Below are 16,464 nucleotides of genomic sequence, written 5' to 3'. Positions count from 1 at the left end.
GTGTGTGTGTGTGTGTGTGTGTGTGTGTGTGTGTGTGTGTGTGTGTGTATAGAACCAGACTAGGTCCTCATAGTTCATTTCCGTGGGACTGAACTGTATGCAGCCGAATCTTTCTTTCACTGGGTATTTCTTTTTCTTTCACACTGTTCTGGCTGTATCTTTGGGGAAGTGTCTGTAAACAAGAGAGAGGCTCTTCCAGCTTGTTCATTCTTGTTCATACCGCCTGTGAGAAAGTCATTGGTTCATCTCAGCTCTGTCAAAAGGCCAAGGGCCACCTCTCTCCCATGGAGAAATGTTTTGAACACCCTTCCTTTAAGAGGCAACTCCAAAGAATGACCCAGCTTCTCAATAGGGTTTTCAGAGAAGTGTCAGGTACAATCCTGGGGATACTGCAGAGACACAGGCACTACCTACAATGGAATGGGCCCACCCATCTTAATCCATGACCTCTGCATCTGTTTCTACTAGACAAACCAGGGCAGGAATGCCAACTATCTTCCAGGCTCCTCCAACTGTCCTCTGAGGCTCTCATCTGCCAATGGTGCCAACATTCAGATTTCTTCTGCTTGGATATTGGAAGAGCTCTGCTTTCCAAGGGAGCCTTCTCCCCTGGTAGTTTGGATAAAATTGAGTTTTGAAACTTGTTCTAGAAGTTCTGAGATGGTTGCAAAATCTAATCTTAACATCAAATCTGGGCAGAAGCAAATCTAGCAGAGAGATTTCCACAGGGTTCAATCCTCTCTCTTCTGTAAGAGAAGCTTTTTATCTTTCAAAATTAATTGAGGTGAGTTATAATTGAGGACAAGGATGACAAGTGTCCTTCAATGCCCAGACACGGTCCTGGTGGGTAAATGGTCATGGTTACTCCATGTCAGCAGCCCTCTGCAGAGAAGCATGGATTGCCCAGGAATGTCATCCCTCCAGGAGCTCTGGCCGTGGGATGTTGGGATGGCATTTGTACTGAAAGGAGTGGGTCAGGTTATGTTAACTTGACTCTTGCTAAAGTTATCAGAGAGGAAGGAACCTCAAGTGAGACATGCCTCTAGAAGATCAGCCTCTGTACAGATAAGCCTTCTTCTTAATTAATGACTGATATGTGTGGGTCCAGCCCATTGTAGGTGGTGCCATCTGTGAACTAGAGGAGCTGAGTACTATAAAAAAGTGGGCTGAGCAAGCCATGTTGAGCAAGCCAGTAAGCAGCACCCGCCATGGCCTGCATTTGCTTCCTGCCTCCAGATTCCTGCCCTGACTTCCCTCAATGATGGGCTATGGATGTGGAAGTGTAAAGCAAACAAACCTTTTCCTTCCAAACTTGCTTTTGATCATGGTGTTTTATCATAGCAATAGTAACCTTGATTAAGACAGAGTTTATTGGGGTTTATAACTCATAGAATTGGGGCAGATATGAAAAGGAGGTACTGTACAGCCAATGGGATATAAAAACATTCTACCTTTACAACTACAGGAAGATGTAACTATGTTTAAAAAATAAGAGGGAAGGAAGGAAGGAAAGAAGGTAAAAGAGAGAATGAGAGAGAGAGAGAGAGAGAGAGAGAGAGAGAGAGAGAGAGATCTATCCCAAGAAGTCCTTCCCAGAGACCGTTTGAATAGAGGCCCCTGAGGCTTAGGTGTCACCCCAGCTTGTTAGGACAAACCATTCTCTTGATAATCATCCTCTGTGGCTTTTCTTGGGTGTTAAAGGTTTTAGTATGTCTTCTTCCTTTCCAGATCTTTCCAGATAGTATTTCATTTCAGCTTACATTCCCCTTTTGATGGTATCTGGGAATTTCAAGTATTCAGGACCGTGTGGTCATCTTTTTATTCTTTGTTAACAGTTTGGCGAATTATGGTCCAAGAGTGAGCTTCTCAAAAGTTATCTTCTTTCATGGTAAAGTCTGTTTTGTTATTTTGTAAGTGTTTTGTGTACATATGAATTAACAAGTAGCCTTTTTGAGGGCTCGAGCACTTATCATACGTGATATCACGTGATTGGTTGCTTTATTCCTTTCTCCCATGCCTCTTTAAATATGTCTCTTTTTGTTATTGTTTTGTGTTTGTTTTTGAAAACAAAATATTATGGCCCAGGTTGGTCTTGAACTCACGATACAGCCAACACTATATCTGAACCTCCTGTCATCATCTCCCAAGTGTTGGGTTTATGGGTGTGAGCCACTGAACCAGGATTTAGATTCCCTTCTGACTATGAAGGAGACCCATTGAGATCTTCAGCAGAGCTGGGTTTTGACCATGTACTCTATAAACGTTTCTAATTGTTGCATAGTGTTGGGACCTATTTGGTAATAAGTGTCTGAAAGTTCATGACTATTGGAGATATATATATATATATTGCTTTTATCATTGCAATTGTTCTTTATCCGTTCTCTGTTTTTTACCTTGGACTCCACATTGATAATTTTGACTCTTCTTTCTGTATTATGTTTTGTCTGTGTAATATGTACACACACAGGCGCACACACAAACACATGCACACCTGTATGCACACCTGCACCCACACACCACATGCATGTATTACCCCTAAGTACCAGAAGGAGGCGTTACATCCCCTGGACTGGATGATTCTTAGCTGCTATGTGCTCTTAAACATTGAGCTTTTGGCTCCAGCTCTCTGAGGTAAAAAATAAAGAGCCAGTTTGTTGTTGTTGTTGTTGTTTTCACTGTGGTGCTAGGAGAGGTAAAGCCAGGGTCCTCGTGTATGCTGAGGAGCACTGTGCCACTGAGCCTGATCCCTGGCTGGATTCCTGTGCTTTGTTAGGAGAATTCAGCCCACTGGATGGGGCAAGAGAAACAAGTGCAGTGTTGGCTAAAATGTTCCTTGCTGGGTTTCTCCCTCTCCTGACGTTCTCTCATCTTGGTTAAGTTGGTTGTTGTTTGTTTCCTTTTCTAATTAATTTGCAAGTTCTGCTTTTCTTCTTCCCGAGTTCCTGTGTACTTTCTCAGTATTTGTGATCAATCACCTTTTCCTGCCATTATAAGGCCTCAAGAAACCAGCTGTTTCCTGCCAGACGGTCTGTTTCCTCATTGCCTCCTCTCTCTACTCCAGTAACCCTAGAACTGTAGCTCTGCTCTCCTCTGCCCCCTGACATCCTTCCACAATGAGAGGTTTGAAACCCTTTCTCCAGCTCCCTCTGCCCTGTTGGGAAGTACACTACTTCCTTCCTGACTTCTAATTGTGCTGCAATAGTTAGATTCTCCCCCACTGCTGTTAGAGTTCCTGTCCTGTGCATCCGATTTGGCTTGAGATGACCTTCAGAGGCTGTCTGGCCTTCCCTCTGGAGGATGGACAGTTTGTGGAATGCAGGGTCGGGGGAGGAGGGGTTGGGATGCATTGTGGTTTTGTGTTTGTCTTCTTTGCCCTCTGCCCTGAGATCTCTGCTCTGCCAGTGTTTGTCAGAGCCCTTCAGGCACCTGAGCTCTAAATCCTTGCACAGCCAGAAGTGTTTCCATCACCCCAGTGGGTGGCAGCCTGGCTGGCCTGGGGCTCTGAGGTTGCAGTTCTTTGCTTTCTGCTTCTGTAGCTGGTTTCCCACGCTCTCCTTGCCCCAGGGTGGCAGGTGAGAAACCTAGACTGTTCTTTTTGTGTGAGTGTCTCTTACTCTCCCTGGCTGGAAGTTTTTTAAGATTCTCTCTGACCTCAGAGTTCAGAAATTCTAGAACATGCCTGCGTGTTCAGCCCCACCCAGCCCCCAAATGCCTTCCTTCTGCACACTCCGGCCTTTCTTTGGGGCTCTGTCTTGTATTTCCCTTGCTTTATTGTCTCTTGCCTTCAGATTCCACTAGTTGTTTATTGTGGCTCCTGGCTGTACCTCTTGACTCTCCTCCATTTTCCCTTGTGGTTTTGTGATTGCCGTTTTGCCCCATGTGCAGAGGTATCCAATCTTTTAGTGTGACGTTTTCACCTACAGATGTGCTGGGTCATATTCATAGCTATCCTGGGTGCAGGCTGCAGGTTGCACACCTGCTAGGGTGTGAGATAATTCTTATCTTTTTACTGACTCATGGGAGTCTCAGTGGTGACCCTACAAGCCTTCCGGTCAGGTCACACTGCTGCTGCTGTTTGTTTTGTTTTGTGTTATATTCTGTCGCTGAGTCTTCTCTGTTATTTCTACTTTGAGGCAAGCTCTCACTGTGGAGCCCTGGTTGGCCAGGAACTCAGTCTCTCAGCTTCCTGAGTGATGGGATTCTAGGTGTGAGTTACCACACCCATGTTGGACCCTGTTGCTGCTTTTTCTGTTTCTACCCACAAGGCTTTGCTCTTCCTTCTCTAGAATGAGGGGATACATGGAATGAGAAAAAAGGAATGGTGACTCTGACTCCCAAGGGATGGTGGTTGACATCCAGCCCTTTTCTTGCCCACTTTTATCCACCTGACTCAGTCTCAGAGGAAGAAGAATAGCCCTGGCTTATCTGTAGACATTGCCTGATTGTCTAGGGGACCACAGTGAAATTTGGGGTCAAGTTTGTTCTAGGTTGCCTCTGCCCTCCATGCAGAAGTGGTTGCCATGCCTTCAAGAGACATGAGAGCAAAAAGAACAATTAAATTAGGATCAGAGAGGTGCTGAAAATTTTTTGACATTGAAAGTTAGTGGCAGAGATCTTCAACTATGGATTGGGGCTCAGAAGGTGTCCTGGGTGCACATAGCATGGGGCCCTTTTCTCCTGTGTTCCAGCTCTGGTTGTCTCAGATGCTTGCCTGACACAGCAAGTTTACTTCTGCCCCAGGGTCTTTGCACCTGCTACTCCTGAAGTCTGGAACTTGTCTTCCTCAGATTCCCTCCCTCCCTCCCTCCCTCCCTCCCTCCCTCCCTCCCTCCCTCTCTCTCTCCCTCCCTCTTTCACTTAGGTCTCTCAGATACTGCTCATTCCTCACTCCCCACCCTCCTTTTCTTCTTGACCCCTCATTATTCGCTGTAGCCTTTACCACTGTGTTACACAATATTGTATGTTTTGGTTTTTGTCAAACCCCATGAACACAGCCACTTTTTCCTTGCATTTTTGTTGTTGTTATGATACAAGGTCTCCCTATGTAGCCCTGGGTGGCCTGAAACTTGCTATGTAGACCAGACTAGCCTCAAACTCACAGGGATTAGCTTGCCTCTGTCTCCTGAGTGCTGAGATTAAAGGCATGTGCACCATACCTGGTTCTCATTTGTGTTTTTTCCCAAGCACTGAAAAATAATCTTTAGCACACAGTAGGCTTTTCTTAAGACTTTTTGGGATGAATTAATGGGTGGATGTTAAGATGTGATGGAAACCCTTAGGGATATTGAAAGTACTTGACCTATTGAAGATAAACTAAGGATGGGGGAGAAGAGACTCTAAGGCTCCTGCCCACAGCATAGTATGACCTCAATTTGGAGATCACATCATTAGCCTAGCAATGGAAGTGACTTGAGAATCTAAGTGGCTTTATACAGACAGGAACAGAGGAGGCATCTCTTGGAGCGGCTGCCCTGTGGTTGGAGGCTGTATACATCAGCAGACCAGGTGCCCACCACAGAGCGGTCCTGTAGGGCCTGAGAAGATCACTGTGTCTACTGCAGGGTGTATACAACCTCCAGGAAGATGCAACTTAAGGCTGTAGGCCTTGGGCTGAAGAGGTGGCTCTCTAGTTAAGAACGTTTGTTCTTGCCGAGGACCTGGGTTCAGTTCCCAGCAATGACATGGTTACTCACATCTGTCTGTAACTCCAGTTCCAGAAGACTGACACCCTTTTCTGACCTCTGCAGGCACCAGGCTCACACATGGCACACATATACGTGGAGACAAACACACATAGCATAACAATAAATAAAAGTTAAAAAAAAAAAAGACTGTCGGTCCTTTGTGGGTCTCAGGCTCCCTGGATCCCATCCTCCATCCTAGCTCCCAGCTTTCCAGATGACCCATCTCCCAGAGGAAGGGCTTCAGTACTGGACAAGAGGCAGCCTGCTTGGTTAGTGGGCAAGTGCCCAGATGGGTACCTGCTGCTTTTCCTCTCTGCTTATTCCATTTGCTTCTCAGTTTATCTAAGGTTCTTCGTCTCCACCCCCTCAGATCCTGTTATGGGTAATAAATAGATGAAAAGAAATAAAGGGTGCTTTTTCTCCAAAAGAAGGCAAGCTGAAGGGGTCCTTTGGGTGTCTGTAGTGTAGGTTGCTGTCAGCCCTGGCCCAGGGCCCTTTCACACTAGGAAGAAGGGAAACGTGGTTATTTACAGTGACAGCCAGGTCCTCTGGCCACCTGCCAGGGCTCCAGGCCACTCCAACTGGTAAAGGGCGAAAAGCCACAGCTTTGTCCTCCTGATGCAAAGCTCCCCTCTCTGCCCTTCTCGGGGCTGTGGACGAGGAACAAGAAAACTTCACACGCACCTCAGTCTCCATAGCTGTGCTTTCTCTTTCCCCAGGTGCGGAGATTGAATGGTAGAGCCAGAAGGTCAGTGCAAGCTGAAATGACAAAGTATTTTGGGTGGAATTAGGTCTATTCCTGGCCAATCTAAAGAAAAGCTCTAAAGAAAAAGATATCAAAAATGGCATGTGAAGCCCCCAACAGGCGAGAGCCCGACGAATCCTCTGCTATCTGCCTGAGGCTGGTCCAGCACTTTTTCCCTTCCCCCTGGGGGCCTGCTTTCTCAGCTACTGACAGCCAGTGACCTTGTGCACTTAAATTCTTATCTCAGCATTCTCTGTGACTTTTGCTCTCCTTGACCTCACACCTGTGTGCCTGAGAATCTTATGGCATCCCCACATGGGTGTTTTGTGACAAAAGTCCTTGATTATCTTTAAAGTTGGTCTCTGTCATAGACCTTTGGGACTGTTGCAACAGAAATATGCTGGGATCTTACCAATGACAGAAATTCCTTCCTCGAAGCTCTGCAGGATGGAATTGGGGACCAGTTAGGTTGGTTAATGGTGAGTCCTCTTCTTTGATGCAGAGTCAGAAAGAACTCTGGTTTTTCTTACCTCTTCTGATATGGACACTGTTTTAAAGCTATGACCTTGGGGGTTAGAGTTTCAACTTAGGAACTGGGAGGGATGAGAGCCTTCAGCCCATAACACTCAGACTCCATGAGTAGCATATCAGCAGCAGCCAGCTGTGGATGCCAGCACCATGCTTATGTACTTGACCGACTAGCACACAGCACACGTGGACTAGGGGCAGTACATGTCAGACGTCAAGCAGTTTTGGCAGTGTGGTGATAGTGACACTTCTTGGAAAAGGCACTCCATGTTGATCATTGTATGTTCTTTTTAGAAGGGCTGATCTGTAGAAAAGAATTAGGAAAATAAATAATGAAATAGCTACATTTCTCAGCCCCTCACATTTCACCACTTTGGGTATCCATTTCTCTATCCTGCTTTGTATGTCTGTCTTCACATGCATAGCACATAGTGTGTGTGTATGTCTGTGTGTGTGTGTGTGTGTCTGTGTGTCTGTGTCTGTCTATCTGCCTGTCTGTGAGTGTGTGTCTGCAAGCTGGATCACAATGCCTTGTAGGATTCTAAACTTCTCACTTAAGACTATATACCAAAACCACTTTCCCAGCTATTTACAGACAATTGCAAAATACAATAAGACACAAAAGGCAACACTGGTAAAATAGATAAAATGAAGCCTACAGTTACTTTGTTTTCTTTTGAGCTCAGTATGAGATATGTGACAGTCTTTCATTTTAAAGTGCAAGTACCCAATTTTGACCCAATTTGAGAGACATTTGGTAAGCATTTTGTCCTTAGACATAGTTAAAGATGGATGATAATGATGTTAGGTTTCAGGGCAGCTGACTCAGTGAACCCCTCAGTGCTCTGGCTGCAGGGCACGTGGATCTAGTCAGCCTTCAACACCATTTTCTTATCTGCTGATTCAGTCAACTGCAGGCAGGCTTGGGAGATGGCGGGAGCAGCGTCTGGGGAGGGTGAAGAGTAGCTACTAAAAATGCACAGGTATTTTTCCTTGTGATTACTTCCTAAGCAACATAGAATGACAATTGTTTAAATAGCATTTGTTTTGTGTCTGTTTCATAAATAATCTAGAAATGCCTTAAAGTCTGTGGAAAGATATGCATGCTATTTTACAGAAGGCGTTTGTACATCTACGGGTTCTGCTATCCACTGGGATCCTAGGAGCAATCCTCTGTGGATATCAAGGAAGGCTGTGCCTTCTTTGTCGGTGGCTTCCCCTGTAGGTTTTAAATGTATACATGGATTCTGTGGGATAGTGGATGAAACTATTGGTGGCCCTGAGGGCAGGACCCCTGTGTATCTGGCTTGTGCTATGGTCATTGTGCCCAGACTTAGACCTAACACACCATTGCTTGAAGGCTGGCACTGCATTCATCCCTTAACAGGTGCTCATGGTCTTTGTGTCTTTTTCAGGAGGAGTTGAGGCCAGGCCTTTGGTTCGGGGTGTTGGTGGCCGAAGTATCAGCATGAAGGCACCTCCTGCTTCCAGATCCAGGCATGGGCCCTTTAAGACCATGCCCCTGAGGTGGTCCTTTGGACACAGGGAGAAACGTCCTGGGGCATCTGTTGAACTGGTGGAATACCTAGAGTCCAGAAGAAGACCCCGCTCTACCAGCCAGTCCATTGTGCCGCTCTTGACACGTGCTGCTGGGGGCGATGAGACGGCAGCTTCGCCAAGGTCAGATGTCACCCTTCCTGCTAAAAGTGAAGACAGCGGTCGAGCCATTGGGCAAGGAACAACTGGGGTGCCCCTTTCCTCATGTCACCTCAACCACCATCAAGCCCTGGGGTCCTTAGATGATGGTCTGCACACTGCCAGGACACGAACAGGGAATGCAAGTCAGGATATCAGGCTCCCAAAAAAGTTTGACCTGCCCCTCACTGTGATGCCCTCAGTGGGGGATGAGAAGCCAGCACACCCTGAGGGCCAGAAGATGACAGTGTGGAAGGGAAGTAGCCAGGTGGGAAGCCAGAGTAGCCCACCTTCCCCATCCACTGGCTTGCTCAGAAACTTTAAGGACAATGGCCCAGGTACCTTACCCAAGATGAAGGCTAAGGCTGCCCTGGAGGAAAGGGCCCCTGACAAGGGACAGGGGACATTCACTCTTTTGAAATCTGTGTTTTGGAAGAAAGAGCACAAGAGGACTGTCAGGACTGAAAGCTCACCACCAGCACCCCCAGTCTCCCTGGCGAGTGACCGGCTGAGCCCTGCCATGAATGAGCATGCCCGAGGTTCGTCCCCTGCCCTCAGGATTCGAGAGAGCCCAGCCAGAGGCCTGGGCAACCACACAGAGAGGGACATCCGATCTGCGCCCAGCTCTCTCCACCTCCCCCGAAAAGCCAGCAGGCCCCCTCGAACCAGTACAGCTGGCATCTCACAAAGGACCATTCCTGGGGAACAGACTTCTTATGGCACCCTGCAGAGAGTGAAATACCACACCCTTTCCTTAAGTCGAAAGAAATCCTTACCGGAGTCCAGCTTCTGATGGAACGTTTCAGTGTTGTGTGAAGCTGGCATTCCTGAGGCTGTGCACTGAGCATCTGTAGGCTGCTTATGTCCAGAGTGGATTTTCTAGAATCCAGTTAACTTGTGGCCTCCAAAAAGAAAAAAAAAAAAAAAAAAAACAAAACGAAAAGTTTGTCATATTCCAATAACCCAGTATCAAAGTGGTTGGGTTCCCATTGCTGGGTTTTGATACAGCCTGGCCACTAGACGGTGCTGCTGAGCCCAAATTATCACTACAAGGCTAAAATTAGTATTTGGTATATTTAAGTCCAGGGCCTGCCATAGTCTACTAAAAAGACTCTGGTGTCATGTCAGATACTAACTCTCACCAACTTGTGTGCTCCTAACTTACATGCCCTACTTTTCTTCTTTCCTTCCTCTTCCCCTCCTCCCCTCCCTTCTCCTCTCTTCTTTTTCTCCCTCTTCCCCTCCTTCTCTTCCTCCTCCCCTCCTCCCTTCTTTTCTCCCTCCTCATCTCCTCCTTTTTCCCCTCCTCTCCCTCTCTCCCTCCTTTTCACCCCTTCATTTCTTTCATTTTTTAAAATAAAGGGCTTGTAAGAAAGATCTTTTCCTTTTCATGCTTGTCTTGGATAAGTGTCAAAGATGCCGAGAAACGAAAAGAATAAGAAATAAGAGTATGACGGTGGCAGCAAGAGATGGGAGAGAAATGATTGATGTTTCAGGAGAGTATTTAATATATAACAAGGAAATTGTATTACAGCTTTTCAAAGTATTTTAAAAAGATAACTATTTTGATACCAGAATAAAGAAGTTTTTTTAAAATATATGAAATCGATGCACAATTTTAATAAAAATTGTGTCTGTGAAACCTGCAAATGGTGGACTGAATTACTGAAATTTGAGAAGTGACTCACTTCCTTCCTGTTGCATTGCATAGTCAGTCACAGCTTGTTGCTATCTGTCAGAACGCAGTTGCCTGTGGTGTTTCTGAAACTTAAGAGAAAAAAGCTCTTAATTAAAATTATTTGTGCCTCCGTCCATCCTTTTCTTTCCTTCATTTAAAAATGTTTTAAATTTGTATACACTTTTGAGACAGTCTCACTCTGTAGCCCGTACAGGTCTTGCACTCTTGGCAATCCTCCTGCCTCAACTTTCTGAAGGATTATAGACATGAACCACCATGTCTAGCTTTTGACTTGCTCTTTATGAAGGAGACTAAGGCTTCTTTCTCTCAAGGGAGCAGCACCTGTGAGTCTGAGGCTGTCTGGCTGACTCTGTGCTCTCCCCTGTGCATCTGTGTATTTGCCTGCACTTCAGGACCTGGTCTAGGGATACCTGACAGTTTCCTACAAAGACATTGCAAAGCCTAGACCCAGGACCGAGGCCAGCAGCAGCTCATTGGGAGCCTCTTAGATAAACATTCTTTGGAGGGTGCTTCCTTTCTCATGGGATATTTCTTCAAGACTCCTGGCCACAGGAATGTAGTCTTCCCCCAGACCACGGTGTGGGTTGTTGCATGTCTCTGCAGCATTTTTTTTTTTAAATCAGAAAGAATGGAATCTCTTCTTTTCTCCAGTGAGGAAGACAATTTACCTTTCATCTAAGCAACAGTTGCAAGATAGAACTAATAACATAATCAAGAAGCTGGAAGACCCAGCTACCAGACCCTGAGGGCTACCAGTTCCCTAGCAGGCCTATGTGTTTACATTCTAGTAGCAGCCCATGTTTCTTCAAATCTTAAATTGTCATGTGTGGGCGGTGTGGCAGATGTGGCTGATCCTTTGCTCCTGGCTGACACCAAGCTCAGTCTCACTTTGCTCTCTAAAATTGTGTTATACCTCAGGCTTGCACCCGGTCCTCTCTCTTGGAATGATCTAGACTCTGGGATTGTGAGAGGGTCCCAGATGTTAGCAGTGTTCTCTGATGGAACACACTGGGGCATCTACTCTAGACTCATAAATACTCCAGGGTTTGGAAAGAGGCAGTGACACTTGGACCCCAGTAGGTATCTGTTTATAAGACTATGGTCCCTATCTAATCCGTTTCGTAGGGCTGCAAGATGGAGCTGGTAGGAAAGTTTGCAAAAACACTGTCAGAAATGGCTGGTTTCAACTCCTACCTAGATTGGAGCCGTAAGACCACGTTACAACCTTGGCTGTTGTTGCCTATTGCTATGAAGAGATACCATGACCAAGGCAACTTAGAAAAGAAAGCTTTTAGTTGGGTGCTTGTTTACAGTATCAGAGGGTGAGTCCTCTGATATCTGTCGTCAGAGGATGCAGGGTGGCCATCAGGAAGGCATGGTGCTGGAGTAGTAGCTAAGAGCTCATATCTGATCCACAAATAGAAGGCAGGGAGAGAAACAGTTCCACCATCTGGGAACCAGGCATTTAAATATATTAATGAGCCTATGAGGGCCGTTCTTATTCAAATCAGCACAGCTGTTCATCTGATGAGGTTGTAGGCATCAGGCTTCACTGGAGGAAGAGGCAGAGCAGACCATCTGAGCAACTTTCTAATCATGATACTCCTATGGGAACTTATAAACCAGGATCAGAGAAAAGTTGGGTACTCTAAAGCCAGACAGCCTAGGCAAAGGTAGAGCTAGCTCCATGTGAAGAGAGGCCATCTCTCCTATGGGAATCCAGATACTTGCCTGGGTCTAGCCTGCTATCTGAGGGAGGGTCACAGGTTTGATGCTGATAACCTCATTCTAAGGTGACTTCAGGTTCGAGGCCTTTCTACTTTCTGTTCTTGTCTCTTAGAGGAAGGAAGGGCTTGTAGGTCTTGGGCTGGGAGATCACGCAGTGCAGAAAAACTACAAGGATCCTGATGGTCAGAGGAGAAAGCTGGGAAGTCTAGTGGAGAACATAGTAGGAGTTTTATAGTGACAGTTCTGGGCACCATAATAGTGGTGTGCTTGCTACATCCCATCAGACAATGTCACCTGTATTGATCCAGAACCTTTATCTTGAGGAATGGTAAGTTAGTCAAGCTCCCCAAGATGTGTTTACTTTCCTATGAGGATGACAGGTCAACATTTACAGCCATTGAATGAAAGGTGTTCCTTAAGTACTTTATTAGCCTGTTTAATTCACAATACTTTTAAGAAAAAAAATCGGTTACATTGTGTGTGTGTGTGTGTGTGTACACAGCATATGTGAAATCAGAGGACAACTTACAGGAGTCAGTTCTTTCACCATGTGTGTCCCAGGGACCTGACCCATGTCATCAGGCCTTGGTGGCAGCACCTTCACCCACAGAGCCATCCTCATCACAATCCTTTGAGGTAGGTACTGTTAACTCTGCTTTACAGAAGAGGGAACTGAGGCATAGAGAGTTTAATTCACCTAAGGTCACACAGCTACTAAGTTACCAGAGTCAGGATTTGCTCTCACTGCCCTCTCTGAAATAATCAGTTTGAACCAAATTAGGGCAAGTAAGCATAGGGGATGGTTTAGTAACCTGGGACTCTACTTGGTTTGGATTACACACACATATACCACCACCACCACCAGCAGCAGCAGCAGCAGCAGCAGCAGCAGCAGCAGCAGCAGCAGCAGCATTCACCAATTGAATTGGCAGCCTAGCTTCTTTCTATGTACATTGACCCCTCTGAGCAATGCACCTGACAACCTCAGACCCCCACCTAACCTAGCTACATGTATACCCATCTCTGCACAATGGGACAAGTTTCTCCTACTCTAACAGCAATAGAACTTACACAGCTTTTGTTCAGATATATCTCCAACTTATTAGGAAAGAATGGAAAGGCTGATCCAGTTTGAACTGGTCTTGAGAACATATGCACCAAGGCAAAACTGTCCTCAAGTTAGAATTCCTACCATCTTAACCTGTGCGTACTTGGGAATGCATATGATTAAAATCAGGAGCATTATGGGAAGAGACACGCACCAGTAGGAAAATGGTATCATGATGTAATCTACCAATCAAAACGGAACCACCTTTATTGGGCCTTTTAGCAACCAAACTCCTCCTTCTTTTGAGCTCCATAAAAAGAAGCCTCAAGCAATAAGCAGACCCAGAAGTACTTTCTTGTGTCCTGCTGTCCATCTTGATAGTATACCCCTGCCTAACCTGTGCTATAGCTTCACTTTGAGTTAAGTTGCTTACTTTCACAAATCAGTGTAAGCCCTATTTCAATCCTTTGAATAATAAACCACTAACTGAACCTGGGAACATCTGGCCCAGACCCCAGCCATGGATAACATAATTGCTTCTGACCTTTCCTCCTCATCAGAATGCTGTGTTGTTCTCCACTGGGGTAAGATCAACAGTTAACCCCGGGGTCTCTGTGTATTCATTCCAGCAAGAAGTTGGCTGGTCAGCATCTGAAAAACTCCTTGTCACTGGGCTTGCTACTTGATTAAGTCTTGATAAATTCTCTAAATCCCATTTTTGTGCCAAATTGGGGAACTGAGTGCAGATGTGATAGGAATTAGGGCATGTGGCAGGTTGTTTTCTATTTCTGTGGCCTTGGCTTTGTTCTTCCAGGGAAGCAATCTTGCTTTGATTCACTTTATATCTTTGGCGGGATTGCTTGAGTGACTTCAGCCTGAGCTTACCATAATTGACTATAAACATCCGGAGGCCTCACTGGACCGTACATACTGCTTCAGGCTCTGTCAATGTAATAAGACGTGAAGTACACAAGGTACTGCCTGTAGTAGTTGGAAAAGACGATGTAGTGGACGTAACCAAGGTAATTTCAAACTTCAAATATTAATGGTATAAATTTGTGGGTCACTTGACACTGAGTCAAGCGAAGCCAGTGTGGCATTCTGCCCCTCGCAGAGACCTAATGATCTGTAGGGATGTTGAAAGAGCCTCAGGAGAGACCTAGTTTCCACTGGGGCCACTTGGCTGACAAAGCCTCCTGGGCTTTGAATTCCTGTGAGTGTGGCCAAGGCAAATGGACTTCCTTGTGAGAAAGGCTGGGGAAGGGGGCAGTGGATGTGGATGAATACGATAGCTCCCGCCAGCTTGTCATTTGCTTTTATATTTATTGATAGCTAGTTGATTTTGGAACTTGCTCTGCCAACTAGGCTGGTCTGGAACTCAAGGAGACCCACCTGTCCCTGCCCTGCCACCAGGGAGATGTGCTGAGATGAGTGAGCAAAAGGTCAGTGCCACCATGTCCTTCTTTAAAATGATCGGCCAAGATGTCAATCGTGTGATTGAAGATGGGTTAGAACTCCCGATCCTTCGGCCTCCATCTCCCAGGTGCTGGAATTACAGGCATGTGTTACCACACCCAGCACCATCCTAGCCGATAAAGGAGTCAGAAGAAAAAGTTACCACTCCTTAGTGTCAAGTAGGTTTCTGTTTTGCCAGCTCCAAAAGTATTTGGGGATTTGAGATTGTTCCCTGGTGAGAAGCTGCCTGCTGACTTCATTTCTGGAATAGCAGCCTGATGCATATTGTGTGTGGCTACCATGGGGGAGAGCTGGCTACGGGTCTGTAATCTGGCCTGTGATGGTCAATTTTGTGGCCACTTTGGTGCTTCTGTAACTACCAGGATCAGGTCCTCATGTGAACAGCAGCCCTATATGGCAGTGTTTCTGAATGAGTGTAGCCACAAACTACTTTTAATGCTTTTAACTGCTGGTTGCTGGCCCCGTGCATCTGTCAGTCATGGCAAAGTTGGAAGGCTGGGAGCATGTGAAGCAATGTGAGAGCCATGCCTTCCTTTGGGAGTGCTATCCTTTTCCTTCAGTTCTGCTTCTTTTTCTTTTTTTTTTAATTTAAAATTTTATATATTTTTAAGAATTTCTGTCGGGCGATGGTGGCGCACGCCTTTAATCCCAGCACTTGGGAGGCAGAGGCAGGCGAATTTCTGAGTTCGAGGCCAGCCTGGTCTACAGAGTGAGTTCCAGGACAGCCAGGGCTACACAGAGAAACCCTGTCTCGAAAAACCAAAAAAAAAAAAAAAGAATTTCATACATAGGTACTGTATTAGCACCTTTTCTACCTTTTTTTCCTTCCCTCTGTTTCCCCTCTGCTTCTTGAAGTCATGACAAATTTATTATTCTCTCTCTCTCTCTCTCTCTCTCTCTCTGTCTCTGTCTCTCTCTCTCTCTCTCTCTCTCACACACACACACACACACACACACCCCACAGTGTAGAAAGAATCTCTTTTGTACCATTTGAAAGCATCACCTATCAATAAAAACCTGATGGCCTATTAACAAAAGGCAGGAAATAGAATTTGGGAGTTCTGGTAGAGAAATTGGAACTCTGGGAGTTCGGCACAGGGAGAATCACCACTCAGACTCTGAGGAAGTCATATGCACGTAACTAGTCTTGTGGCAGACAGAATAGTTTAAACAGTCTATATAAGTTATGAGCTAGTGGGGGGAACAAGCCCACGTGTATAACCTAGGTGTTTATTTGTAAATAAGTTAGCTTCTGAGTTATTACCTGGGAACTGGGGTGTGGATGGAAAAGCTTGAAGTTACAACGTAGAAAACATACTAAGCTCATTTAATGTTGCTTATCTGCACCTATGTTTAGGGATGGTCACTTGGGATAAAAAAGAAAACGGATTCTCCGTCTCTCAGCATTGACTGGTTGCCTGTATATCATAATCACGGGCTGGTTCCATTTCTTCTTGAATACAGCTAGGTCTGGGTTGTGATAGCCAGATCTGCAAGCTCTGAGACCCACAGCAGGCTGGTCTTTGAACTAGTTTTACAAGTAAATGCATCTCTACATTGTGTGTTCAGTCCTGTCTCAAGTTACATTTTATCCCTCTTGGCTGACTACTCAAAAAAAAAAATGCCCATGTTTAAGGAATTTTCTAGATATTCCTCGACACGACTTCTGTCACACAGCCCTGTTTTCCCTGAAGGCTGCATGGGGTTCTGACCTCAATTGCTAAGAAAACGACAATGTAAATGAGGAATGAAGGAAACATTTAGCCCCTTCTCTAGGGCAAAACCAAGCATGAAAGCACATGGGGAGAAATGAGAAGAGCCCAGGGAGTCTGAGCTTAAAATCTTTTATATCCTCTCTCTC

The 16,464-nt window shown here is 45.7% G+C and overlaps 1 protein-coding gene across 2 annotated transcripts in view; it reads left to right on the top strand.

Annotated features, from left to right (window-relative positions):
• The window catches only part of Usp43 (ubiquitin specific peptidase 43), a 62,308-nt gene extending 52,388 nt beyond the window's left edge, over positions 1 to 9,920 (top strand). For both annotated transcript variants that reach the window (XM_028780171.1, XM_028780170.1), the window contains exon 15: positions 8,373 to 9,920. In XM_028780171.1, coding sequence (XP_028636004.1) covers positions 8,373 to 9,445 — 1,073 coding nt within the window. In that variant the 3' untranslated portion in view covers positions 9,446 to 9,920. The remainder of the gene's footprint in view (positions 1 to 8,372) is intronic.
• The last annotated feature ends 6,544 nt before the right edge of the window (positions 9,921 to 16,464 follow it).

The sequence above is a fragment of the Grammomys surdaster genome, unplaced genomic scaffold (genome assembly GCF_004785775.1).
Source record: "Grammomys surdaster isolate TR1022 unplaced genomic scaffold, NIH_TR_1.0 364, whole genome shotgun sequence".
NCBI classification, from domain to species: Eukaryota; Metazoa; Chordata; class Mammalia; order Rodentia; family Muridae; genus Grammomys; species Grammomys surdaster.
Note: the sequence above shows the minus strand (reverse complement) of the source record. Positions and strands in the feature narration are given on the sequence as shown.